Consider the following 26,364-nt stretch of genomic DNA (forward strand, 5'->3'; position numbering starts at 1 on the left):
CCCCTGCCCTGGAAAGGACGACAGGAGGGTCTCAAGAGAGGCTTGCATGTTTATTCCCGCTCAGGGTGGGCAGGGGTCCTGTGGCTGGCAGAGTGGCACCTCTGGGCTGGCGGCTCTCACCTCTTGCTGGCTGCAGCGCAAACACATGGGATGACCTCTGGGCCCTGGGCTCCCGCCCAGCAGCCCCTCCCTTCCCGGCCACCCCCCATCGTACCTGGCAGCTTCAGCCACTTGGGCACCTTGCCCAGACCCCTCCTCACTGGCTGGGCCGTCCCAGGGCTGGGCTCAGGGGGGCCCACTGCTCCTTCTTCAGCAGTTGGCTCCAACTCAACGGGCGCAGGGTCAGGGGCTGGTGGCGGGGGTGGGGTTCCAGCAGCCCTGGACATGGACCTGAGAACGAAGGCCGAGGTGCCAGATGGTGGGCACTGCGGCAGCGGGCTCTCCCCACCCTCTGTGGACACTCACCTGGCCACCAGCACGTCAGCTGCAGACGGGGAAACGGTGTGTTCCAGCAGCGTGGGCTCCAGGTAGATGCCTGCAGGAGGCCCAGCCTACCCTCAGGCCACAGAGAAGGGGGTGCCCCTGCCTACTGCTGCTCTGCTCTGGGAGGGGGCGTGACCCAGCCTGAAGCCCCCAGGAGAAGGGTATGGGGGTATCGGGGCCACAGGTCTCCCTCCCAGACCCGAAGTCCCCTGCTCTGGGGCGTCTGATGAGCTGGGATGCGTGGCCCGGGGCTGGTCAGCAGCGGTGGGCAGAGGGGGGCCCCACCCACCTGTTGGCTCCTCAGGTCCAAAGTGCACAAGGGCAGCAGGGAAGAGGTTTGCCTGCAGGGAGGGCAGAGGAGAGCTCAGGGACCAAGTGGGCACCGTGGAGGATGGCAGAGAGGGCCGCACTGCACTTCCATGCTGGCCTCGTGGGTGCTGCACCCATAAGGCCCAGGGCTCCGCTGAGGAGGGCTATGGCCCTACCAGGCCCCTCCCACCGTGCAGTCCGCTGCCCAGCTTCACCTGTTCCTCCTCTGGCACCAACCCCGGTGCAAGACAGGCCAGGGCATCAGACCATAGAATCCTAGGGCCAGCCCCAAGCACCAGCTGAACAGGAAGTTCTCGTGGTGTGTGTGCTCTGGCATTTTTAACTACCTCCCCTTCCTGCCCAGTTCCCGGGGTAAACAGTTGACATTCTGAAGGTGGGAACTAAGCTTGGAGGCCCCGGCCCTCAGCAGAGACTGCAGGAGGTCAAGAGGTCAGAGGAGATGCAGACTCACACAGAACTGCATGGGTGGGGGCACGGGGCACAGCCCGCCATGCCCCCCACTCCCCTCCCTCACCTGTGCTGTCCAAAGAACAGAGTGCGGGAGTCGGGGGCACTCCGTAGGGACTGACATATGAGCCCAGGTGCACCGGAAGCAGCTAGACTGGAGACAGGAGCACCAGGGGAGGGACCCTCAGTGGCCCCAGCACAAGCGGAAGGTGGGGGGGGGGCCTCTGGGAGCCAAGCTGCTTTGGGAGTCCCAGGCTGAGAGGTGCCTCCAGGCCTACTGCCTTGACCCAAAAGCCCACAGGTGGGTTCCCTGACTCGGCACTGATCTCGCTTGATAAGGAAAAGCCAGTGCCAGCCAGTGTCAAGCCTGTCCTGCAAGGTGGGTGTTGCACTGGGGTCCCCACACCCCTCCCGGAGGCCTGTCCATGGGGCGGGGGTGTGTGTGTGTGCAAGATTTCTGCTCAGGACTGGCTCCACCTGCGCAGGTGTGGGACAAGGACACATCACGTGGCCCCCAAAACACCCCCGGAGGCCTCCCAGGTAGGGGGCTGGACTGTGGTGCAGAGTCAGGGCTGTTGCAGAGAATCCCGAAGCCCTCCAGTGTCATAACCTGCCTCTATTCCCGCCTCTGCACCCGAGGAGGACCATGGCTGTAAGCCCCAAAGCTGGCCTGAGGCAGCAGGAAGGCCACCGCCCAAGGCTCTGTGCCCTTAGCCCTGGAGGAAGGGCCACCGCTGCCAGCTGAGCGCATCCTCTCTGCCCAGCTCTGAGCTCTTGGCGTCTGGGCGGGGAGTATTCATAAGAGGAAGCTTCAAAGGCCAGGCCTAGGCACACTGAGATTGCAGTTGAAGCTGAGGTACAGAGAAGGGCCGTGAACACTCTGAAACCCCACTGTGATGCCTGGAATGATAGCCTGGTGCGGAGAGATGGGCTGCAGGGTGGAGGGCAGCCCCAGGGCCCTGGAGGCACCGGAAGCTGGGCGGGTGGGGAGAGAAACACAGGTAGGACGGTGCCTCAACCTTTCTAGGGTAGCGCAGTGAAGCCAGACCCTGACCCGGCCAACCCGCCAGGCACTGGGGCCACCCACCCAGCGGGCCGTCTGGGAGCTGCAGAGCTTGAAGTCTTGAAGGACCCATTTGGGCCCCTCGAGGCAGCTCCTCTTGAACCTGGCCTCCCTGCCTTTCCTCAGCACCTGCTGGAAGCCCCCTACCTGCCAGCCTGTGTCTCAGGGAATCCCATTGGAAAAGGGGTGAGTGGACAGCATAGAAGACCACCATGACCGCCAGGAGGGAGGGTGTACCCCTCTGCTCAGGCTGACGAGGTCTACATGGATCGTGGTGGTCTTCAGGGCCCACTAAGGGTGATGGAGGGGCTCTGGGCGAGGCAGTGGTGGGGGTGGCTGAGACGGGAGCCGAGTGAGCTCCCTGAGGCTTGGGGCAGCACCAGCACTAAGGGGGCTCAGTCCCAGGAAGCAGGTATGACGTGGGGGGTTGGGGACCTTTGTGTCCACGGACTGGGTCCTCTGCATCCTCCCATCCTTGGCCTCACCCTTTGGCCTCTCCCAACGAATAGTCACTCTCCTGATCCAGTGGCCAAAAAGGGCACTGGGCTGCCATCCCCCACACCCACCCTGAGCTGTCACTTTCTGGGGCGCAGGACCAGCTCCCGGGCAGCCTCCAGGGCAGCCGGCAGCCAGAACGCGGCCCTGCCAGGGACATGAAAGCCAGCAGCTTCCGCGCCCGCGCCTGCTCACCCGCAGGAGGGAGGAAGCCTTCCTTCCCTGAGCCCTGCCAGCTCTCTGATCGCGGGCGGGCAGGGACGCCACGCCGAGCAGAGGCCCCACGGCTCCAGGGCGAGCTGATGGATGAAAGGAGACGGCTGCTGGTAGCGGGGGCAGAGTGTCACCAGGAATCAGGCCACGTGGGCGGGACAGGCAGCACCCCAGGGTTCCTAATTGGAGGGGGGTGCCTGGACGCTGGCCCCTCTCCATCCCAAAGCATCCTCCAAATTCAATGTTTATCAACAGGCTGGCCAGCGAGGGAGTGGGGAGGGAGGGAGGGCGGGTGGGGATAGAGGAAGGAGGCCCAGTGCCTCTGGGGCTCCCGGGGGGCTGCAGACGGGGGCTGAGAAAGGGGAGTGGGGGCGGGGTAAGCACCCTGCTCCCACCAACCTTGACTCCTTTCCTTGGTGGGCTTCCAGCCTCTCTGCTGGTCTGGCCCCATCCCCCCATGACGGTGGCAGTCCTGAGCAGCAAGCAGACCCCCTTGCCCCAACTCAGACCTCTGCAGGGCCTGCTGGCCACTTAACAAAGGCCAGCCTCTGTTACTAATTAAAATATCTGAAGACACTTTAAGAGGAAACCATTAGGCTAGAGGGCTGGGGAGGCCTCAGGCTGCTCTCCTGGGGTGAAGGGACAGGACATTCCTTCTTGCTCTGGACTGCGGCCCAGCAGGGCACCGGATCAACGCTCCTCACCCTGGGAGCTCTAGGGGCCTCCAGCTAGCAGGAAGGGCCCACCACGGCATTCCCAGAGGAGGCCACAGGGCCCAGGGGAAAGGCAGGGGCAGGGCAGCAGGCCTGGCAGCAGCCCCTCCCGTCTGGGCAGCTGGCCACCTGCAGCCGAGGCCTCTGACCCTTGGCCCTTAAGGGGTTCCCCTAAGCAGCCCCACCTGCCAGCCCCTTCTCATCCAGACCCAGGGGCAGTCCTGGCTCAGGACGGTAGCAGCCAGCCGGGCAGGCCCGTCCCCACCGGGGCAGGAGGCAGAGGAGGCTGGAAAGCCCCACAACTGACCTCAGCAGCACTCTGCTCCCTCCTAGTCCACCCTCTAAAAGGCCTTATCATACTCCCGACTGCGGCCTCACGCTCCCTCCTGGGCAGGTGCCCCTCCCGGGCCAGCCTAGCAGCACCCACCAGCCAGCCAGGCAGGCAGGCAGTACCTGAAAGAGGGTCAGCGTGTGGTCGTCCAGGATGGTTTTTGGAGGAGCAATGACTGCGGAAAGATGGTTGTCTGCGCTAGGAAACGCCTCGCTCCCCCCATCACCCCCCCATCCCTTGCCCATGCACCCCCTGCCCCAGGACAGGCCTGAGAGTGAGCACGAGGCCTGGGCCATAGGCCTCAGCTGAGGGATTTCTGAAGTACCCCTCAGCGCACATCCCCCTGTCCATCACTCTACTGCTGCAAAAACCCAGCAAGAAGCTGGGAAGAGGGCCTCGGGCGGACTCACCTGCAAGGGGACACCTGCCCTTCACAGTTCCTTGTGCAGCCCTGCGGCCTGACCCTTCACTACCCAGACGCCCTCCAAAGGAAGCCAGCAGCTCGCCCCTGTGCCCCCAGCCCCTACAGCTCCTGGCCAGGTGGGAAGCAAAGGGCACAGGGGCGCTGAGCAGGGTCAACCTCCCTCCCCAACTTCCCCAGTCCCGGACTCATGCTCGGACACCGGCACAGGACCTGCCTGCCCCATGATGCCGTTTCTGTGGGAGAAGCTGCTTCAAGCCCCAACTGGGAGGTGCCAGGGCTGCTGAGCAGGAGGTCCCAGAAAAGCACTTACACAGGTAGAACGGCAGCTTGGGGTTGCCCAGGTGGCTCCTCACGAAGTCCCGCAAATCCCCCACTGCAGGAGGAAGGGTGGGGTGAGCAGGGATCCCACACTCAGACCCACTCCAGGGCCGGGCCCCCTCTGCAATGGGATGAGCCAGGTCCAACCTGTGTGCAGACCCGCTCCCCAAGGTCACCAAGAACCCCACTCAGAACTGGTGGCACTGCTGCCTTCCTTCCAGGTGAGCTGCAGCCCCAGGCCAAAGACCCCGCTACTGGGTGTGGGGGAGACCTGGGTCCACCCTTCTCTGGGTGCCCCTCTGTCCCACCCATGCTCAGAACAGATGGGTGCACGGGGCCACCCAGTCCCACGGGTACTGCCCGGCTGGTCTGCCGAGCCTCCAACGTGAGCCGGTCCCCAGCCCTGCACCCGCTGCCTGCCCCATGGCCCAGAGGGAAGGAGCCTGGAAGAGCTCATAGGGCGCCCCCATCCTCCTGGATGCCCAGACGGGGCTGCTCACCGGTCTCGCTGGGGCGGAAGAAGCCCTGCAGGATGTAGCGGTCAGGAAACAGGACCCTCAAGACCACCTAGGCCAGGACAAGCCAGCTTGTCAACAGGACAGCTGGAGTCCAATCCAGGCATCCACACCCCTGGGCCCACGATGGCTAGGTCCCCCGGCCACACCAGGCCAGCGCCCCCTCACCTTGGCTGCCCCCTAACGCTCCTGGCCCCATGGGCTGGACACAAGGACCAGTCAAGTACCCACGTGCACTTGTGAAAACACACTGATGTTTTTCATCTTAGAATGGGGCTGCCTGGCTCATTAACGAACCACGGCCGTGTAGGCCTGGGCTGAAGTACAGGAGACCATGGCCAGTGGCTTGTGGGCTGCAGGAGCCACAGGAGGCCCCAGTGCAGAGCCATGTGCAGTCCACCTCCCGCCCCAAGGTACCTTAGGGTAGCGCTGCAGCTTCTCCTTCATCTGAGCCTCTCTGAAGGCCTTGGTCACCAAGGGGGCTTCTTCCAGGCGCTTCCTGGGGTGGGGGGGTGGGGTAGGGGGTGGCAGTGGTGAAGGTCCCAAGTCTCCCCAACCAGAGCAGAGGCCCCACACCCGCTGGACTCTGGGTTTCTCCCTCGTCCCCCTGGACTTCGTGAGCTGCTCCCCAACATAGGGCCAGACAGGACTAGGAGCCCCCTGCCTGGGACCCCTCACCCTCTGAGGTGCTGCCAAGGGCACGGGTGTTTCTGAAGGGGCCAGGTGCACACCCACCGTTCACTCTTGAGCTGGGCCAAACGTCTTCTGACATCATCCACGGTCACTTCGAAGAACTCGTCAGGCAGCTCTGCAGGCCAGGCCTGGAGCAGCACCTCCAGGTCAGGGTGGCACACCACGGGGTCTCGGTCCACTGGCTAGGCAGGCAGAGGGCTTGGCTGATGCAGGTCCCGGGAAGGGCCCAGACCCCCGACCCCAGGGGGCTGGGGTGGCCTTGCAGACCCCGGCTGAGCCATGTGCTGCCGGCCCCGCCTGTTAGCCCATGGCCAGGGCCGGGTCTCCGTGATGGGGCACGGGACAGCCGAGCCTGTCCAGGACTGGAGCCCCTCCCACCATGCCTGCCTGCTTAGCAACACTGACACTGAGACCCTCACTCACCAACAGGGCACATGGCCCTGGGGTCTTGACTTAGCCGGGTCAGCTGGCACCCTGACTGCTGGGGGGGTACTTGGGCAGTGGGTGAACAGCAGCATCTCTGTTCACTTCCTGTCTCCGTGGGGGCTCCTCACGAGCCCCAGGGAGCTACCTGTTATCAGAGTCTCCCAAGTGGGGAAAAAACTTGGGGAGCAGTGCCCTGGTCATGGCCATGTCAGCGGTTCCACAGGAAGGGCAGGAGAAGCGACAGACCCCAAATTACAGATTTGGCAAAAACTGGCCAGCTGCTGGCCCTATGGCCAGGCTGACCCCTCCTCCCTTCTCTGGGGGAGCAGCTGGCCCCACCCTCTGCCCACCGTGGGGACACAGGAAGGGACAGCGTCTCTCCTAATTGGCAGCAATGGAGAGGGAAATTATAAGGCAGGGCCTGCTCTGCTTGCAGTGCCTCCGGGTGGGTAATTGTAGCGAGTGTAGCCCAAGTGACTATGTGGGGAGACACCTTCGCGGCGCTGAGGCCGCCCATGGAGCCGGGCCCAACAGAGGTGTCCAGCTGCGCCGGCAGGGCCCATGCCAGGTCCTGCCCTCCCTCGCACAGAACACCCACAAGCCGTCTGGGGTGAGGTCACTTCTCTGCCTTCTGCTCCCGCCTGCCCCCTCCTCCCCGCCCCAGCCTGGCACCGAAATCCCACCTCCTGCCTTCAACACTCAGAGCCGGGCTCAGCGGGCTTCTCCGATCATCCCTTCCTGCGCTCCGGCCCGACCACAGCCCCACCCACTCTAGAGGTCAAACTCACCGACCTGGGGCTGGTCGAGGGCTGAAGCTGCCCAGTGCACCTGCCAGGTGTCCCAGGGCTGCTCCCCCAGCCACACCCGAGGCCTTGACTGCCCAGGCCAGCAGGTCTCTGCCATTCCTGAGTGCACAGCTGTGTCACTCCTCGTAATGAAGGGAGGTGGGTTCTCGCCAGGAAGCCCCACTGATCTCAAGGCACTGTGGCAGGGTGGCCAGGAAGGGCTGGCTGAGGCCCGGGCAGTGGGGTCTGTAGGTGGCTGATCGAGGCCCCTGGGGGCTGCCCCCTCAAAGCCACAACCCTCCTGCGGCCCACAGGCAGTCCACACCAGAGCTTTTTATAACAAGATGCCAGGCTGCCCCCCACAGCCACGGCGCCTGCATTCCAGAAGGGCTGAGCACTCGCCTGGGCTCCTGGGGGAGGGCGAGGGCAGATGTGGATGTTCCGGAGCTGGGCACCGCCGTGTCCACGAGTGCCAGGCCCCCCGGCGCTCGAGCACAAAGCCCACAAGCCAACGAGCAAGCTCTGGGACCTCCCTGTCCCAGTCCCGCCCTCCGAGGACCCAGTTCTGGACACATGAGTCACCCCGAGAATCCAGCAATTGGGTGACTGGTGATCCATGGCCTGGAGCTGAGCCTGACCATGAGACAGGCCCCCTGATCCCCCGGGGGCATGGCTGGGGAAGCCCGACCCTAAGTGCACGGGGCCACTCTGGCCTCCTTATCCTCCTGGGTACTTCCAGTGCACAGCCCAGGGGTAACCTGGAGGACTGCAGACTGCTAGCACTTCCCACAACCCTCCCACGACTTCCAGAACAGGGACGCAAGTGACACCAGCTGCTGGCTTCACGCTGCTCAGGAGCCACTGACTTTCAGTCAGAAAGTGAGCAGACAAAAATCTCTCTCCGTGTTGGATCTACCTTCGATTCACACCCCTCCTCCCATGCCTCAGCTCTGCTCCAGAAGCCCGTTTGTCTGTCCAAGAGCAGCCAGGAGCCGCGGTCCCACACAGGAACCAGAGCACTGGGAGAGAGCCACCTCAAGATCCCACTCTCTCATTCTCCTGCACCGCCCTGCGTCTTGGGGACCTCCCTGCTCCTGGGCAGAGGAGCCAGGGGTCCGAGCAGCCCCTGCTGCCCATCAGAGCCCAGGGGCCAGACCACCCAAGTCCCAGAGCTGCCGCCACGACCAGACCCCAGGCAGTCCCTGTCCCATGAGAACAGTGGATATCCATGGCTGGGCTGGTAGGACGGACCACCCTGTCCTACCAAATGACCGAGGGAGAAGCCAGGGGGCTTCAAACACCTCCACGAGGCCTGCCCAGCAGATATTTCCACCGCAAAGAGGAGAGAGACCAGGAAAGGAGGAGTAGGTCTGACCGCTCCACATGGGAGGAAGTAGGGCAGACACGGCACCAGCGGAGGCCAAGCCCTGGCCCTGCTCACTTCCAATGCTCTGCCGGCAATCTAGCCCTCATTTGCTGTTCCTTTACCCGCCGCTCCTTGGTCATGGGCAGTTATCATGCACAGCTCCCATCCTAGGTGGATTTATGGAGATGTTTTTGGATGGAGAATAGAGATCTAGGATGAGACACCATGAAGAAAAAAAAAAAAACGTATACAGTGGCCACTGTCAGAGGGCCTCAGCGCCCTCACCATGGGGACTGGGTTCCTGTGTGCTGACCAAGGGAGGGACACAGCCCCAGGGTCCAGGATGGGCCTCCAAGATGAACCTCCCAGTTGGCGCCCGAGGATGCTGGTGGGGTGGCAGGCCTAGAACCTTCCCAGCGCACCTGACAGCTGGCCCACCTGACAGCCCGAATCTCCAGGTCTGCTCCTCCAGATCCTACCAGGGAGCCACTCAGAGGACGCACCTCCACTAAGAACCCAATGTCACCAGGCTTGGGTCATCCTGCCAAAGTTGCAGGTTCTCCATCATCAGCTCAAGGTCCAGCTCCTGAACGCTGTCAGCGTCCAGAGCACAGCCCCGGCCCCGTCTCCCGCCGCCCCCACCCCCTAACCCCAGGAAAGCCAGAGGAGCCGGTCCCTTCCCCGGTGGCCCCGACGCTGCGGGCATCTCACTGTCGGCTAGAAGATGGGCAGAATGAGGAGGAGGCAGCCAGAGCCTGGGGTCTGAGACCATGGGGCGGGGGGGGGCGGCTACATGACAGATGAGAAAACAGGCACGGGCATGATCCTGAGGGGAGGAACGGCAGGTGTCTGCAGGCTCCAAGGGCGGGGCCGCAAGAGACCCAATCCCTCTGGTGGAACGCCCAGCAGGGGTCTCTCATTTCCTGCAAGCACATGACCCTAGCAAAGACTCCCCTGTCCCAGCCTCCACCGAGGGTATTAAGACAAGAGAACACCCAGAAGACCAGAAAGGAGGGAGGTGGACGGAGAGAGCAGACAAGTCAGGCTGTCTGCGAACTGGAGGATACTGGCGAGGGGCCCAGAGGGCACTTGGGAGGGAAAGGACCCTCCAGAGGTGGGGGAACAGGAGCACCCTCTGCGGGTGACGTTCAGAGGAGGCCCTGGGTGACAGCCTGAGGCTGCAGACACTGGACTGACACCTGGGCCACTCAGCCATGGGGACTTGGGGACCCGCCACAAGCTGTGGACGGCCACCAGTGCCTTCAGGAAGAGCCTCTGTCACACCAGGATGGACCCTTCGAGGGAGACCCGAGGGGAGGAAGGTGTGAGGGCACTGCCTACCCTCAGCCCCATGCCACAGGCAGTGAGAGGCCAGGCCCGGAGGGGACCAGGGGACAGGGCTCTGGGCTGAGACGTGGGCCCATGGCTTCCCCCAACAGCCAGTGGACATGCTCCAGTGGCCGCCACACGAGTGGCTGAGAACCCAGTTGGGCACACAGGGGTCTCCTCATGTCAAAAGCGGCCTCACTGCCTGCTGAGGTTTCATTTTCTTGACAGTAATTTTCCAGGACATGATGACACAGGGAGAAAAAATGTAAAAACTATTTGGAGGTGACCTCAACCCCAGATTTTCCAGCTGCCCTGTGAGGGCTCTTGTTTTCCTCCCGCCCTCCCGCCTCCCTCTTACCCAGACTGTCCTCTGACAATGGTTTTGGTAACAGGGAATGTGAAGCGTTTCCCCTTGAGGCTTGGAGCTGAAATGAAACACTACGCGGGAGGAAGGCGGGCCAAGCCTCCGTCACTCTCAGAGCCGGCCGCCCTCTGGAGGGAGCAACGCGCCAGCACGAGGCCGGGCCTGACCGGCAAGGCTGCACTGAACTCCAGCCCCTCATCTGCTGGGCCTGCCAGCGGCACAGGCGGACGCCGCGCCTGCCCAGCCCTGGGCCAACGTCCACACCTGGGCCTGCCCGCCTTCCAAGCAGGAAAAATGAGAGCATCTTTAAGAAGAGGAGAAACGCTGGGCTGCGACAGTGACGCAGGCACACTTTGAAACCCGGTGGCTCCATGCCCTGGCGTGGCCCCACCTGTCTGTACACGCAGTGCATGAACCCCCAAAGGACTGAAATAAGCAAATGTAAGGCATGGGGTGGCTCTCCTCATGCACAGGGGAAGACGCCTGCTCCAGGCCAGCAAACCCAGGGGTGGACGCACACAGCAGACCAAAGGGCCAGGAGAAACCCCGCAGAGGGAGCCCCTTGAGCCCGATCAGGATGGGGGCCTGCAAACGAGGCTGCCTGGCCCTGCGGGCAGCTCTGGGGTTCCAGGGGGGTACTCTGGCAGCCGGGGCGCCCTGCCCACCGGTTCTCCATGGCTTCGCAGGTTGGGCATCTGTCTCTCCCCCAAGTCTAGTCATGGTTGAGACACAGCATGACAAGGACAGCTGGAGGGCACCTGCCTGTCACCAGGCTTTAAAAACCGCCTCAAGACTCAGTTGGGGCCTTCAAAGTTGCTGACCCATCTGCCAGCAAACCTCAAAGGGCATCCCAAGTTAAGGCCAAGGCCAGAGCCCCGGGAGTGTCCACAAACAGCGGCAGGGCAGGGACAGGCTCACCGCACGCCCTGGGCCCACACACGGGGGGAAAGCGGGCTGTGCTCTTGGGGGCATGTCATGGACAGGCACCCCAGGCCAAGAGGAGGAGGGTGGCAGGGCAGCAAGGGGCACTGCTCTCGGTCCACCCCAGGCCCCAGGTCCTGGCCAGGCTCCCCCCAGCCCTGCGTGTTCTAAACCTTCCTGTAAACCGGGGACAGCCAGAGGCGAAGCTGACGCCTGCCCTGAGACATGGGTGCAAGGTGCGGAGTAAGCCCCCGGGGCCACGTCTTCAGGAGATGAGACCATACCCTGGAGGGTGAGGGGCAGGCAGGGGAGACTGCAGTCAGCCCGCCCTTCCCAGGGGGTTGGGGCCTTTGATCACGAACCCCTGTGCCAGCTGCGTGGGGGGACGCCGGCTGGGAGCACAGCCCAGCAGCACAAAGAGCTGCGGGGCAGCCTCCTGGGCCAGCGGAAGGACTTCAAAGGACAGGCCAGGGGCCGCCGGGCAGCCCCAGCCTCTCTCCGCGCTTGGTTCTGACGGCCAGTAAAACTACCTTCTAATAATTAATGTTCTGACATCAAAGGCAGGAGCCGCCCGGGTCTGTAAACCATCCTGGGCCTCGGCCGAGGACCTGCCTGTATTTCATCCTGTCTCTTCTGACTCTTCATTCAAATCCAAAACCACACACAGGCAAAACATTAATGGGAAACTTGGAAACTCTTTTTGATTACTAAAGTGTACCTTTGAAGTTCCCCCAAAAGTTCTGATTTGTTCCCTTCTCCCCTCCCCCAGGACTCGAGGGGACACAAAGCAGACAGCATGTGGCCAGCCGGGCCTCCGGGTGCACGGCTGTCAGTGTGACAGGAGGCGCGAGGCAGGCGGGCGGGGGACGCTCCACAATCAACCAGCTGCTGGGGCTCCCAGATCAAAGACACGCACTGCTGGCGGCCAGGCGGACCCTCCCCAGGACTCCTCCTTCCTGGGGCCCCTGGGGTCAGCGCTCGGGGATGCACTGGGACCTTGCGCCTGACAGCAACCACCTATCAGGCTGGCACCAGACCAGGCCACTCCCCACACAGCCCTGGGGAGTCAGCAGGCTCCCAAGAGATGCAGAGAGCCACAGCCTTTAGGGTGGGAGAAGGAGACAGCCAGCCCCGGTACTAGTTTTCTGGCCCCCAAACCTAGGGGTCCCCAGAAAGAGCAGGCCCGAAGGGAGTTGGGCCCCCAGCCCTGGCTCACCCCAACCACAAGGCTCTGCTTTCGAAAGCTGATTCTGGGCCCAGGTGACGAGCCTGTGAGACTGGGGGCTTCGTACTAGTGTCTAATGCAGCCCAGACATCAGCGTAGAAACCAGTGGGGTCCCTGAAGAGCCAGGGCACCACCACCACCTCCCCAGGACGGACATTCACGGGGCTTGGGACTGGCTCAGTTCCCCTCTCTTCCCCCATCCATTCAGCAAGGACACACAAAGCATGGTTCAGGAAGCAGGAGGAAGCCCCCGCCACCTGCCCCTCTGCAGGAACTTGGGCTCTGTCCCACCGCTGAGCCTCCGCACGGCCCACCCCGTGCAGGCACAGGTGCCCCTGTCCCTCCACCCTCCCCTTCAGGTATGTGACCTGAAAGCAAGAGTGAGGAGGGTGCTCTAGAAGAGACAGGATGAAGGCTCCAGCACTAAAATATTAGTTAACAGCAACTCAAGAGTGTAGCTAAACACATCACTGAAACTGGACTGACCCCTGGAATGCAAGGATAGCTTCGTGGGGGAAATCCATCCCAAACCTCAGCATGCAAACGAACTAAATGAGAGCGAAGGCGTGGAATCACCTCAGTGCGGGAAACGCAGCTCATAAAGCACCACTCTTGGGCTTCCCTGGTGGCACAGTGGTTGAGAGTCCGCCTGCCGATGCAGGGGACACGGGTTCGTGCCCCGGTCCGGGAAGATCCCACATGCCGCGGGGCGGCTGCGCCCGTGAGCCATGGCCGCTGAGCCTGCGCTGCACAACGGGAGAGGCCACAACAGTGAGAGGCCAGTGTACGGCAAAAAAAAAAAAAGCACCACTCTTACTTTTGATAAAGAAAAATTCTCAGAGAATCAGGAATAGAAACTCTTGATTTGATAAAGACTTTTCACAGCCCGCAGCATCTTTCACAGATAAACTAAGATTACTCCGTGTGAGATCAAGGTCAAGACAACGATGCCCACTAAATTTGCTGCTATTCAACAGAGACTCAATCACTGCAATACGACAAGAAAAAAAAATGAGAAGTAAGGACATCAAGGAAAAAGATAAGCTGACATTATCTGCAGACTCCAATTGAAAATGAGAAACTGCTGGAACCAGTAAAGCAAGTGAGCAAGGCTGCTGGGTATAAAAACCAGCAGCATCCACTGCCCGGGTGGAGCCTCACCCTTCTCACTCCACAAGCTCCTGCTCCAGGCAGGGGATCCTGCAATGGCTCTCCATCGTCTGGAAAGGTGATTTGTAAAAAGGAATTCGTTTCAGCAGTGGCATCCTTCTCGTCACTTAAAACCTCAAGTGGACCCTGAGCGTTGGCACATGGAGCCACTCTGGCTGGAAGGAAGGGCAGAAGAGAGCAGAGAACCTGAAGGCCTCACTCAGAAGGTGCAGCTGCGTCTCGAATAACGCCCACATGCACCTGTGCAGCCTCAAGGGCTCCACAGGTGACAACGTGCAGCCCAGGCTGGAAACCCAGGCTGGCCCCACCGTAAGGTCTCTTTATTTGGAAAGACCCTCTCCAGCCACAAGCCAGAGACCTAAGCTGGACTCTGGATGAATGCCTGGGCCTCCCCGGGGTCCAACCCCAAGAGGCAGGGGGCCCAACACAGAGCAGGAGCCCAAATCGTTGGGAAATCTACAACACGCCTTTCCTGAAAACAGTCTGTGAGCGCTGCTGAGGGAGCAGTCACACAGAGGGACACAAAGAAGCCTGTGGGGGCTTCCCTGGTGGCGCAGTGGTTGAGAATCGGCCTGCTGATGCAGGGGACACGGGTTCGTGCCCCGGTCCGGGAAGATTCCACATGCCGTGGAGCAGCTGGGCCCGTGAGCCATGGCCGCTGGGCCTGCACGTCCGGAGCCTGTGCTCCGCAAAGGGAGAGGCCACGACAGTAAGAGGCCTGCGTACCGCGAAAAAAAAAAAGAAGCCTATGGAAGCTCTGCCGTACGACTCATGAAAGCCCTACTGAAGAAAGTCCCAGAGGCACTCCAAGGAGAAAGTCCTGCCCTGGTGCCAAGCTTGAGCACCAACCCGACAGGGGCCACACCTGTCCTCCCTCTTAGGAGCTCCAACACGGCTGCAACTGCCCAGGGAGAGGCTGGCCTGACCCACAGAAGACCAGAGATGGCCTCCATCAGACAGCAGGGAGGCAGACACTGGCCACACGCCTGACTTCTGCAGAGGTGCCACCCACCTGGGGGTCCTCTTGCTCAGCGTGATCCAAGATGCAAGGCCCCTTCCACCCCTCATGTCTGTGTGTGGTCAGAGCAGGGGATGGGGGCAGGCATCACTGTGGGGGAGGATGTGAGACTAGGGCACAGCTCAAAGGTGCCCAAAGACAGATTCAACATCGAGAAGACAAAAAGCCTAACACTGCCCTAATGGTAGGTGTCTATTAAGTCGTACCTCAATAGAGCTGATCAGACTAGAAGACAGCGTCACAGAGGCAACCCAGGGCCTGGGCCGTTTCATCACAGCTCCGTGAGGGCTGCACGCCCTCCTCCCAGCCGTGGCTCAGATGGCCGCCAGGAACTTCCAAGAAGTCCCCACCAGAGACGTCCGAGGCCCCACCCACAAGCTTGTGAAGAGTGAGCAAACTCACCCTCTTCTGACCGTTTGGCGTGTTGCCCCACACGCCCACTGGCCAGTGGTGGGACATAGCACGTGAGCTGCAGCATGCCTGGCTCAGGAGTCAATGTGGCGTGGGACAATCAAGGCCAAACCATCTTTCCGTCAAAAGCCAGTCAAACCCACCAGCCCAGGAGAAGGTGGAGGCGCCGCGTCCAAGGCTCTGGGAAGGATGGCTCTCTTGGCTGTGACATGGCCAGCCAAGACACACAGGTTTGTCAAAACCCGTCGACTGTACATCTAAAAGGGGGCCTCAAGAAAGCTGATTTCAGGCAAAGCAAAGCCAAAAAATCGCTTCCCTGGGAAGATGAAACCGTACCCAGCGACCCTGCTGCACCCTGGGCTGACCAGCCACGAGGTCAGGTGCAGTTAAGAGAAAGGACCCCAGCGCCCAGCTTGCCCCTTACCAGCTCCGGCTCCGGCTGGGGCTCCTGGCCAGGCCTCGACTTCTTTGGCTGGGAGGGGCCTGCAGGGCTGGAGAAGGACTTTGGCAGTTTGGCTGAAGATGACATCAGAGGCCTCACGGACCCGGAGGGGCCCCCCAGTCGCTGTCCCCCACCCGAGAAGGGAACAAAGGGGGCTGGCGTGGGCTCCGTCGAGATCTGCTTCGCCCGAGCATCCACCAGCTTCGGGCCCAGGCCATCCACGCGGCCAGCCCCCGGGCTCGCTGCCTCCTCCTGATGGCTCACATCGCCCTGGCTGAGCTCCGCTGAATTCAGTGGGAACAGAGGGCTGCTGGCTGCCTGGTCGGCCGACAAGGAAGGGGTCGGGCTTCCTGGGCTTTTGCTCCAGGAGACCCCAGGCTCCTGCTTGCCAGTGGAATCATGTCTTTTCATGGAAAACCTGAGTGGGTAGGCCCGGAAAGCAAATGAAACTCCATACACGGAGCCCCGTGTCTCACAGCGCCAGCATCGTATCTTCTGGTGACTACCAAACCAAATCCAATCCCCTGAAAGCACCCCACGGCCCTTCCCGACCCGCCTCAGCTCACGGGGGAAGAAGCGTGCATGGGGCCGCCACGCCAGCCCGGCTGAGGGCAGATCCCCCACCTGACGCTGCGCCCCATGGTGCCCAGCCCCCACAGACTGCAGGTGGGAGAAGCGACTGGCAAGGGTCTGGGCTTCCCCACATTTCCTATTTCCTTTCCCTTGAGAACGCAGTTTTCTTCATTAAACCAGACTCAGAGACCCCCCACCTGATGATGGCACTGCCCCCGGTGAGGCCCAGTGACTGCAGCGTCGTGCTCTGCAAGGCGGCTCTACCGGTCACCTGTGAGGAGGGAACAGGACATCCTCGCTGCCTCCCCCAGCCTGGGCACTGTGTCACCAGCACCATGGGGTCCCCCAGCCAGCCACAGCTCCCAAAAGGCCTGGGTCCAGCCCCCTGCACCCCAATCTACACCCGAGCATTTGTTCGCTGGTCCATGTCTGTCTCCCCAACCCCATCCCATCTGAGGTCTGGGCGGGCAGGGCTCAGGCCGGGGTTAGGCACATCTGGCCAGCTAACCAGCCCTCTGAGGGCTGGAGCTGATCCAGGCCCAGGTGCCTGAGGCCCAGTGGTCTGTCTCCTCCAGGGGAGGACCCATCCCCCCAGGTCCCTCCCACTCACAGCCCTGGAACCCCTGCCCCACTGAGCCCTGGGTCAGGAACCTCAAACTGGGATAAATAGGTGGGTGTGCCCTGTCTACACCAGGGGCCCCTCGGGGACAGTGGCCACCCCAGGCCAGGAAAGGGCGCTTGGCCAGGGTTGAAACAAAAAGCCCCTGTGAGCCAGGGGACAAGTGCCAAGAGGGTCCCCCGTCACGGGCGGGCGGGCGGGGACAGGCAGGGCCTCAGTGCCAGGCCAAGCCTGCACCACGCCACACTCGGTTTTGAAAAAGATCAAAACTTTGAGCAAAGCAAATATTTATTAAAATGAAACCACTTTTGTGACTCTTGGGCTTTGAGAGAAGCTGAGAAAACAAACAGGGCTCTGAGGGAGGTTTGGGAGCAGCCCGGGCGGCCCGCAGTTGGTTCCAGCGGAGCCGGCGTCCTGCCTTTTTTCCATGAAACACATCATGCTTTCAGGGCCCAAGTCTGCCCATCGCTGCTTTGAAAGGTCTAAAGGAGTGAATTTTCCAGATTGGAAAGTGGGGCTGGGCCCATGTGGCGGCTGGGAGGGGGCGACAGGGCGCGGGCCCGGCGGGTGGGCCCACAGCTCACCTACCTCATCTCTCATGTACACGCAGACGGGGCTGGCCTCACACGGCCGGTCCAGACACTCCCTGAGAGGGGAGGGAAGAAAGCATCACAGGTAGCCACTGCCTGGGGACACTGCTGCCCTGGGGACAGCACCCTGGCCAGCCACTGTGGGGGACCCGCCCACCCTGGCCACCCCACGGATGGCCATCAGCCCATGGCCTGGGGGTGTCTCCCACCTGCCCACGGCCTCCCGGCTCAAAGCAAAGGGAGGACACAGAACACGGGGACGGGCAGCACCAGCCACCTCCTGGACGTGCCTTGGGTTGCTGTCAACTGTGCCCAGGGTCGGCGATGAGAAAGTCCTAGGAGGGCATGATCTGGGCTTTTACCTGAAGCTGTCCCCTGAGAAGGCTGCTGCCCCAGAAGCACCAGGAGCACTTGGCACGGATCTATCACACAAACTCCGAGGAGAGAGTGGGGCAATGCCAGGACAAACAGGGAGGTGGGCAGCAGGCCCAGCCACCAACGCCCCTCCCCTATAAACCAGACCCTGAGATGGGAGGGAAGGGCCCCCAAGAAGCACAGCTGGGCAGGCTGGAGGATGGCAGGCATGCAGGCGCGCAATCGCGCACACACCCTCCGGATGGCCGACGCCACTCACACAGGCCTGCACCTCGACAGCTGTACCACACAGGCCTGCGACGACCAAGGGAAGTTTATTTCTGCATTTCCTGACACATACTCGTAGAACTAGCCCCCAAATAAACGCGTGTCCCAGACCTAGCAGCAGTGCCCCAGGCCTGACCCTCTCCTCTGGGAAGGGTGACACAAGGCGTTGCGCCTGCCAGAGTAGGAGACCTGGAGCACCCTCAGGCCGTGCAGTGCTGCCCTGCCGAGCCCAGGGCTCAGACAAGGAGGTGGCTGGGATGGGAGACACAGAGGCTGAGCTGGTGACTGTACACAGACACTCGGACACTCGGCTGCCTGGGCCCGTCCCCGAGACCCGTGACACTGTCCTCTGCTCAGGTTCAGCATGTTTTCTCCCGTCTCTCTTGTTTGCTTGCAGTTTATGCTTTTGCATATTCCTCAGGGCTGAGACACTCAAGCTAATCCAGAGGTTGCCGTGGGGGCCCCTGGAAGAGGTCCCTGGCCACCTCCCACAGGCTGCCGGTCCCCATGGAGCTCACCCCGGGCTCTCCCCGAGGCTGTGCTCACAAAGAAGCTGCTCCCCAGGGAAGGCTTCCAGTCCTCGACCAGAGCCTCATGGGGGCCGGCCACAGCGGGTGTGACCCCGCACACACAGCGTGGCCAGGCCTCAGGAAAACACAAGACCCCAAAGTGCCAGAGAGACAACCCTGACCAGGCCTACACACTCTTCATCCTGAAGCCAAAACAGAGAAAGAGTGAAGGAAGATACTCCAGCAAACAAGATCCCAGGGCAAGAGAGGAGGAAGGCAGTGGGGAGACACAGGGGTCCTGCTCCTTTCAACGGCAACAGAGACAGCAGCTTTCAGGGCTGGGCTCAGAAAGCAAGCTGAATGCCCACCACGAGACAGGCAGAGTCCCCTCTGCTCTCAGGGGCTCTGGCCAGGCGTCCTCCCTCGAAATCCTTGTCCAGGGCACCCGATGCCAGCGTGGGGACCACAAATCACAAACAGGGACGAGAGCACAGCAGCACCCGGGAAGGCCTGCCTGCCTGCTGCCCTTGGAGGCCCCTGGACATCAAACAGCAGCTCAGCTTTGATGTCGGCTCCTCCAGAAGGATCGGATTCCCGCGTGTGGGATCTGAGGAGAGGCCTGTAAACACGCCGAGGGGAGGGGCGGCCGAGATCACTTCCAGACTTTCCTGGCCAATTAACAGCGCTCTCCCATCCGGCCGAGGACAGTGGACCAGGAGGTTCCAGCTCAACGGAGAGCCGAAGCCACCACTCCCTGCAACAGACATTGCTAAAGTTCCACGTGTCTCAGAGGGAGCCTAGAGGGGACCTCCTGGGGACCCTTGTGCCCCTGGACCTGCTCCCACCCCCCAGCCCAGGCAGAGCCACTGGACGCCACTTGGCCCAAGGGACGATGCGGGGGAGGAGTGGCAGGATCTCACTCTATCTAAGGCCGGCACACCTGCTCTCGGGGCCAGGCCTGGGGCCAGCAGGGTCAGCCAGGCAGGGCAAAGGCGCTGCTGCTGCTGTGCTCTTCAACCACCATGGAGGGTGTCACCCCATAGACACGGGCCATCCGCCCACCCAGATGGCTCCTGGCAGGGCTCGTGGGGAGGTGATGCTGTGAACTGGGGGCAAGGCAGGCAGGCATCTGGAGCCCCTTCTGTTTATGTCACCTGTTTGGGCCTGACCAAGTTGGGCTGGTACAAACTCAGGTGCCACCGACACAAGCCTGACACCACAGCACTCCCGCACAAGAACAACCAAGGGCTTCCCTGGTGGCGCAGTGGTTGAGAGTCCACCTGCCGATGCAGGGGACACGGGTTCGTGCCCTGGTCCAGGAAGATCCCACATGCGGCTGAGCGGCTGGGCCCGTGAGCCATGGCCGCTGGGCCTGCGCGTCCGGAGCCTGTGCTCTGCAACGGGAGAGGCCACAGCAGTGAGAGGCCTGCGTACCGCAAAAAAAAAAAAAAAAGAACAACCAAAACTGACAAAAACCAACTGAAACTAACAGAGCTGTGACTTCAGGCTCAGAGGGGTCCCTGCTGCCACAAGGAAGCCCAGGGTGGGTGAGGCCACGTCCCAAGGGGCCAGGTGACTCACATCCACCACCACCCAGCAGCCCAACCCACAAAGAGATGAGGTTGTGGCCGGAGGGAGCAAGGAGGCCGAGGCTCGGCCGAATCACAGAGACTCCTCCTCCAGAGCAGACGGAGTGGGAAGTTGCAGGGGGAAGGCAGCCTCTGGCCTTCCCAAACAAGACGGGGGGGTGGGCAGGTGCTGCACGAGAGCCCTGAATCTAGGCCTCTGGCTGCCCGCCCACAAGGCTCTGGGTCTGGGCACAGCGTGACCACAGGCCGGCCCCCAACCTCAGGGGCAGCCCCTCCCTGCAGCCCGCTGTGCCCTGGGGGCCCTACAACCCTGAGAGAACAGGCAGACACCTGCCTTTCCCAGGGACACTCGACTCCCTGCTTTTACTATCCATGGGATGAACACGGCTGAGATGGACCAGTGGGCTTGGCTGTGAAATCAGGCCAGATGTAGAGGGGCAACGGGCTTCAGGGAAGAATCCAGCCTGGCATGGCATGCCTGGAGCCCTCCCTGAAGCAGATGCCCGAGAAGCAGAGAGGAGGACGGGCCAGCCCACATGGAGCCAGTGCCATCCGTGGCGGCTGCCCATCCACACGGGTGCTGAGCACGCGCAGGGCAGCTGGCCCAGAAGGAGGCCAGCTCCAAGTGTGAGACACACCGGATTTCAAAGACCTCCTACCAACAAAGAATGTAAAATATCTCCTTTTTCCTGTTGATTACATGTTCAGAGAATATTTTGGATATACTGAGTCAAGTTAATTATATTCCTAAAATTAATTACACCTGTTTTTACTTTCCTTTGATGTGGCTACCAGAAAATTCTGAATTACCTCCATGTCCCGCACATGTGGCCCACATGGCATGTCCAGTGGACAGTTCATTGCTCCAGATGCTAGGGTCAGGGCCGGGCCACCATCCACCCTGATCCCCATGCACAGGACCTGCCACCTGACCAACAGTGGATCCAGGGTTCTGTGCTCATCTCCCACAGCTCCTGGCCATGCACGGCACCAGCTGCTCTGGGACTCTTACCACTCCCAAAAGCATCAAGTGAGAAAAGCCAGCTTCCTACTTATCCCACTCTGTGGCGACTTGGACACTTGGAATTCCCAGAGCTTCCCGCCCCCGGCCAGCAAGGGAGCTGCTGTGAGCCAGCCGGAGCTCCCTTGCCTCACCGGACCTGTCAGGCAGCTGCCCCCCATGTTGGCAGGCCCTTGCAGTGGTGGGCAGCTGACGCAGCCCCTGCACAGCCCCAGCATGGTTTCGCCAGCTCACTGGGCATCTGGCCACGACGTTGGGGCTGAAGACGCTGCCCTCCCTCCCTCATCTGAACCTTGCTTCACGCTTAGGGAGTGCCAGCTTCCAAGGAAAGGCCCGGACCTGCACTTCTGGAGATGAAGCCGAGACAAGTCCCCATTTGCTAGGCCAGCAATTCTGCCTCCAGAGTAAATTCTCAGGGCGGAGCGGGGCACAGACCTCCAGCTGTCCACAGGATGGGCTGGGCGTGCGCGCGCGCACACACACAGGACAGGACTGCACAGCCATGGAAACGATGCTGAGGGCATTTCCAAGAAAACACGGAACAGTCACAGCAAGAAAGAGAGGGTGCGCGCCACGCCGTGCTCAACGCTGCATGAGCGTCAAGAATTCGTCCCTGCGTGATGACCCCTCCCAGGGCCCACCTCCTCCTGATGTCACCTCGCTTCTTATGCCGCTGTCCCCACTGCCCCCACATTCTGTTTCTTCTATCTTAAACCCAGGTTACTGAGTCAGTCAGTCCTGAGAGGCTCGTGTGAACCAGTGTTCCCAGCACCTCGGCCCCTCCACAGAGGCAGCCCCCAGACCGCCCAGCCAACAACTCGAGGGCCAGATGGGAGCATCAGGCTTCATCATGACAGGGCGACCCCGGCTCCCCAGGCCAACAGCTGAGGAACCACCCAGTCTTCCCGGGGGGATGGACCCCGTACCATGGAGCCCCGTCTCCTCCCTCTGGGTTACTCCTCCTTTTGGTGGTCACAGCCTAAGCGGGGGGCCTGGCAACGTGGGCTCCCACCACGCCTGTGTCTGGGGCCCACTGACACTCAGGAGGCCCTCGTCAGCCCCCCACGCCCCTCGTCTGCCTGCTTCTGGGTGGACCTGCCCGCCTGCCCTTTGGTGGAGCAGTTAGCAGCTTGCTCAGAGGGTGTGTGCGGTAAATGGGTGACCTTTGTGTCTAAAAATGGCTTCGTTTCATCCTCACCCTTCAACAATCTAGCAAAATAGAGAATTCTAAAACAAATGAATTTCCTACAGTATTCTGAAGGCACTGCTTGGCCACCTTCCTGGTGGTGCCCCAGGGAGCCTGAGGCCTTTGTGCAGGACTGCTGTCCCTCTCTGAGCGTGGGGAACCATCGCATCATCTCCAGCTCCTGATGCGTTACAGTGATGCCACCAGATGAGGCCCCACCGGTACAGGCAGAGCCAGCCTGTCACTCTGGAAACGCATGCCCTTTGGTTCCAGGACGGTTTCCCACCATCTTCACCAGCTTCCTCCTGTGCTTCTGTTTTATTTCTAGAGACGCAGTATCAGGAGCCAGCGGCCTGTCCTGTCCCGAGTCCCCTTCCTCTGGCCTCCATCCTGTGCTTGGCCGCCTGGCTCTGTGGCTCCTCTCAGGAGGAGGGATGGCAGGGACCCTGCACCCCAGGTCCAAGCATCGGCTCCCAAGCCTCGAGTGGCCGACCCCACGTGCCCTCAGGCATTTGCCACCTCGGAAAGAATGCGCTCAGTCAGGCCGCAGACCAGCCAGTCACACCGGCTAACCCTCAGGCGCGTGGGTAGAACGGCATATCCTCAGGCCACCAGCCACCCCCAGACACACGGCACCCTGTCATGTGTGACAGGGATTGTGTCGTTTGATCCATAGCTGTGGCTGACCCCTGCACCTTCTACTGCAGCTTTCCGATCCGCTTCCAAGGGCTCTTCCTTTTTTTTTTTTTTTTTTGCAGCACGCGGGCCTCTCACTGTCGTGGCCTCTCCCATTGCAGAGCACAGGCTCTGGATGCGCAGGCTCAGTGGCCATGGCTCACGGGACCAGCCGCTCCGCAGCATGTGGGATCCTCCCAGACCGGGGCATGAACCCGTGTCCCCTGCGTCGGCAGGCGGACTCTCAGCCACTGTGCCACCAGGGAAGCCCTTCCTTATCTTTGAATGTTTCTTTTTAATAGCATCCACTTCCAGTTCCAACAGCCTCTCCATCCTCGGAGAACAGGAACAAATGCTGTCACCCGTCCTGACAGCTGCCATCTCTTCCTGTCTGTCTGCATTGGCCTCTCACGTCAGCCTTGCTCAAATGTCTGGGCACCCTTGGCTGTGGACTCCTGTTTATGCCCAGGGCTCTGGTCGCAGTGCAGCTGGCTATCAGTATCCAGGTGGTGATCTGGGAAGCCACCCATGCCCCCAACATTGGGAGCTTCCACCATTTTGGGAGCCACATGGGGGGCTCACGCTCACCTACCCCGGTTCTCGGGACAGCAAGGGCATCCCCAGTCCAGAGAGCCCCACCCTACCCAGGGAACCACCTCTGGCACCAGCAGCATGGAGTGCGAGGGGATCTAGGACCCCATGTCATCCAGCGCCTGCCCTGGCCACCCGCCCTGCCACCCCTGGCCCCTTGTCACCCTCCCCACCCACGTCCAGGTGCTGTCACTGCCTCAGCTCCTGCTCTCTCCATCCTCCAGGCTGTATCTCTGTAAAGTCCTTTAATGGCGTTTTAGTTGCCTTTTGGGAGGGAGAAGAATCACACGCTGTGTTCCATGTGTTTCTCCTCTCCTTATTTCTGCCCCAGGGCCTTTGCACTTGCTGCCCCTTTGGCCCAGATGTCTCCTCAAATCCTAGTGCAGCTGGCTCCTCCACGATCTTCCCCAACACCTCCCAAGGCATCTTCCCTTCTTCTTTGTGATAGCTTCTGATAGTTTCTTCTGGTAGCTCCGTATACCTGCCTATTAGCTATGGGAGACCAGGACTAACTTCCTACTAGAGCCCCAGCCAAGCCTGTGCTGAATAAATGAAAGAACGAAGTAGAAACAGAGGCAGAGGCCCCATCTTTTCAGCAGCTGAGAAGGCAGGTGCTGGCAACCCAGGCCCTGGGCTTTGAGAAGCCCCCTCCTCCCCTGGGTCTCTGTTTCTTCTTCTGAAAACAAGGGTAACAGCAGCCTGACCACCCCCAGCTGACAGAGGAACCAGTCAGACAACAGGTGCCAAGAGCAGTAGAGTGAGGTGGCAGCCTGTGTACTCATCTTAGAAGCACTAATACTGTCAGAAGCCACCTGAGTGGGGGCACAGAGTTCTCTCAGGAGAGCATCTGGGTAGGAAGCAGAAGCTGGCTGCAGGGGCGGCATCCCCGGCTACCCAGGACCAGGCTCGTGGGAGGGGAAGGGGCCAGCTGGTCTTGGCACAGCAGCCCACCGTGGCTGTCAGAGAAAGAACTGGCAACAGGGGGACACCAGCACATCAGTTACGGGGAGAGGAGTTCCATGGGAGCGGCTGAGGTGGGGGAGCAGGAATCTGGATGCTGGGACAGCAGGGGCAGTGGGTGCCACATCAGATCAGAGCAGGCTTTCCTAGAGGCCCTGTCACCGTGGTGGCCCTACCCAGAGTCCCTTCTTCTGCACAGACAAACCATGGGCAAGGTCCTGTTCTCGGCACTTGAGACACATTAACTCATCTGATCCTCACATCACCCCTGGGAGGCCCAGAGAGGGCAAGCAACTTGCCCACGGCCACACAGCAACCACTACCCCCTCCCACGGTCCCTTCCATTCTGTTGGTTGAGACCTTTAAAAGTGGACAAAGTCTTCCATCCCACAATGAAAAACCAAAACTTAGAAGACTACCATTTTGACACACTCAGAAATAAAGTTTAAACCATTAATCACCAGATAGAAACTGACACATGTTAACTGTCATCAAGATGTTTTCTTTAAATACGGCCCATTCTCATGACAAGGAAGTTTTACACCTGCAGCATTTATCAGCTGAGAAGCCCAGCACCCCACTTCTCCCCTGACTGCTCACCACACAGGTGGGGACCTCTTGGGTTCCCCACAAGCTCTTCCAGAAGGGCACGGCCTGGCTGTCATACCAGGACACCAAGTAAAAAAGATGAGCTACTGGTGACCAGCACCTGCTGGTATGAAGCCAAAGCAAAGCTCAGGCTTGTGGCTCTGGACTAGCCCCAGTGACCATGGCAGCATCCCCAGGGCAGAGGCGGGCAGAGCCCCAAACCTGCTCACTGACACTTACCTGATCTGGGCAAAACGGCAGAGAAGCTCCCAGAGTGTCTGGCCTGAGCAGAAAGTGTCTTGCAACCTGGAGCCATCATCCAACTGCAGAGCAATGCGCACCTGAGGGGCGAGATACAGGAACCAAGTCAGGAAGAGGAGCAGCTATCCCAGCTGCTGGTCTGATCCTTAGGGCACAGGCGGAGGGCATTGTGTTTGCTGAATTTTAGTAAGTGAGCACACTGCCTTACAGGATAATTTTAACAATTATCTCCCTAAATAGTGACACAAGTCTATAACCCACAAGGGGGTAAATTCTCCTCTGGTCCCTCTGTTGAACAACAGACACACTAAAGCACGAGTGCAGAGACCCTAGGTAAGGACCTTGCACAGCCCCACCTGTCACAGCCCAGCGCGTGACTCTCTAGGTCATTGCTACTCCTGCCCTTCTAGCCAAGGGACTCCTCAAGGGCACGTTTATTTACATTAAATCCCAATAACAAACAAAGGAGGAACTGTTCTGTGGGAAACTGCGAGGGGGTCTCCAGCACACCCAAGGAACCCACAAGGGAAGTCAGGGTGCTTCCATGTGAAAGGCTGAGAACCACAACTGTAATGGAAAAAGAGGTGTATTAATAAGCTCAGCCCCAGGCGCCTGACTCCTGGTGGGCTCTGGACAGAGAAGTAACACCCCAGGGAATGAGTCTCCTTGCCTCTCGACATGGATGAAAACCACTTCCCTGCAGTGTTGGGAGAATTTGCAGTTTTGTATGTAAAGGACCCGCTTGTGCACAAGAGAGCAGCTATCACCATGATTCTTGTCTCTATCCACAGTAACCCTAGTGTCATTCACTAAATCCCTAGGACATAAAAGTGACTGATTTGGTAGAAAGCAGTGGACTGCAGTCAGGAGACTCAGGCTGTGGTCTAGCCGAGACTGGTCAGAGGAAGCCTGCGCCCCTGAGCTGGGTGTCCTCGTCCCGGAAGTGAGGCTGCACTGGACACGGCACAGAGTCCTGTGGGCTCTAAGACTCTTGGTGATTTTCTGACCAGAAACATCAGGTTGTATGGTGGATGCTACCAGCACGCTGATACGGACACAGCACAATTAACCGCCTCTC

The 26,364-nt window shown here is 60.7% G+C and overlaps 1 protein-coding gene across 11 annotated transcripts in view; it reads right to left on the bottom strand.

Moving 5' to 3' along the window:
• Positions 1 to 29: 29 nt before the first annotated feature.
• The window catches only part of ASPSCR1 (ASPSCR1 tether for SLC2A4, UBX domain containing), a 30,788-nt gene continuing 4,453 nt past the window's right edge, over positions 30 to 26,364 (bottom strand). For 4 of the 11 annotated variants that reach the window (XM_032616054.1, XM_032616060.1, XM_032616057.1 and 1 more), the window contains 14 exons: positions 25,266 to 25,366; positions 17,263 to 17,320; positions 16,253 to 16,326; positions 15,465 to 15,900; positions 6,068 to 6,207; positions 5,750 to 5,831; positions 5,318 to 5,384; positions 4,810 to 4,872; positions 4,198 to 4,250; positions 3,014 to 3,138; positions 773 to 824; positions 466 to 535; positions 215 to 390; positions 32 to 130 (listed from right to left, as the gene is read on the bottom strand). In XM_032616054.1, coding sequence (XP_032471945.1) covers positions 257 to 390; positions 466 to 535; positions 773 to 824; positions 3,014 to 3,138; positions 4,198 to 4,250; positions 4,810 to 4,872; positions 5,318 to 5,384; positions 5,750 to 5,831; positions 6,068 to 6,207; positions 15,465 to 15,900; positions 16,253 to 16,326; positions 17,263 to 17,320; positions 25,266 to 25,366 — 1,455 coding nt within the window. In that variant the 3' untranslated portion in view covers positions 32 to 130; positions 215 to 256. Of the gene's footprint in view, positions 131 to 214; positions 391 to 465; positions 536 to 772; positions 825 to 3,013; positions 3,139 to 4,197; positions 4,251 to 4,809; positions 4,873 to 5,317; positions 5,385 to 5,749; positions 5,832 to 6,067; positions 6,208 to 15,464; positions 15,901 to 16,252; positions 16,327 to 17,262; positions 17,321 to 25,265; positions 25,367 to 26,364 lie in introns of all 11 variants that reach the window. The other 7 variants (XM_032616063.1, XM_032616061.1, XM_032616058.1 and 4 more) reach the window with 4 other exon arrangements.

This window comes from Phocoena sinus, chromosome 20 (assembly GCF_008692025.1).
Source record: "Phocoena sinus isolate mPhoSin1 chromosome 20, mPhoSin1.pri, whole genome shotgun sequence".
Lineage (NCBI taxonomy): Eukaryota > Metazoa > Chordata > Mammalia > Artiodactyla > Phocoenidae > Phocoena > Phocoena sinus.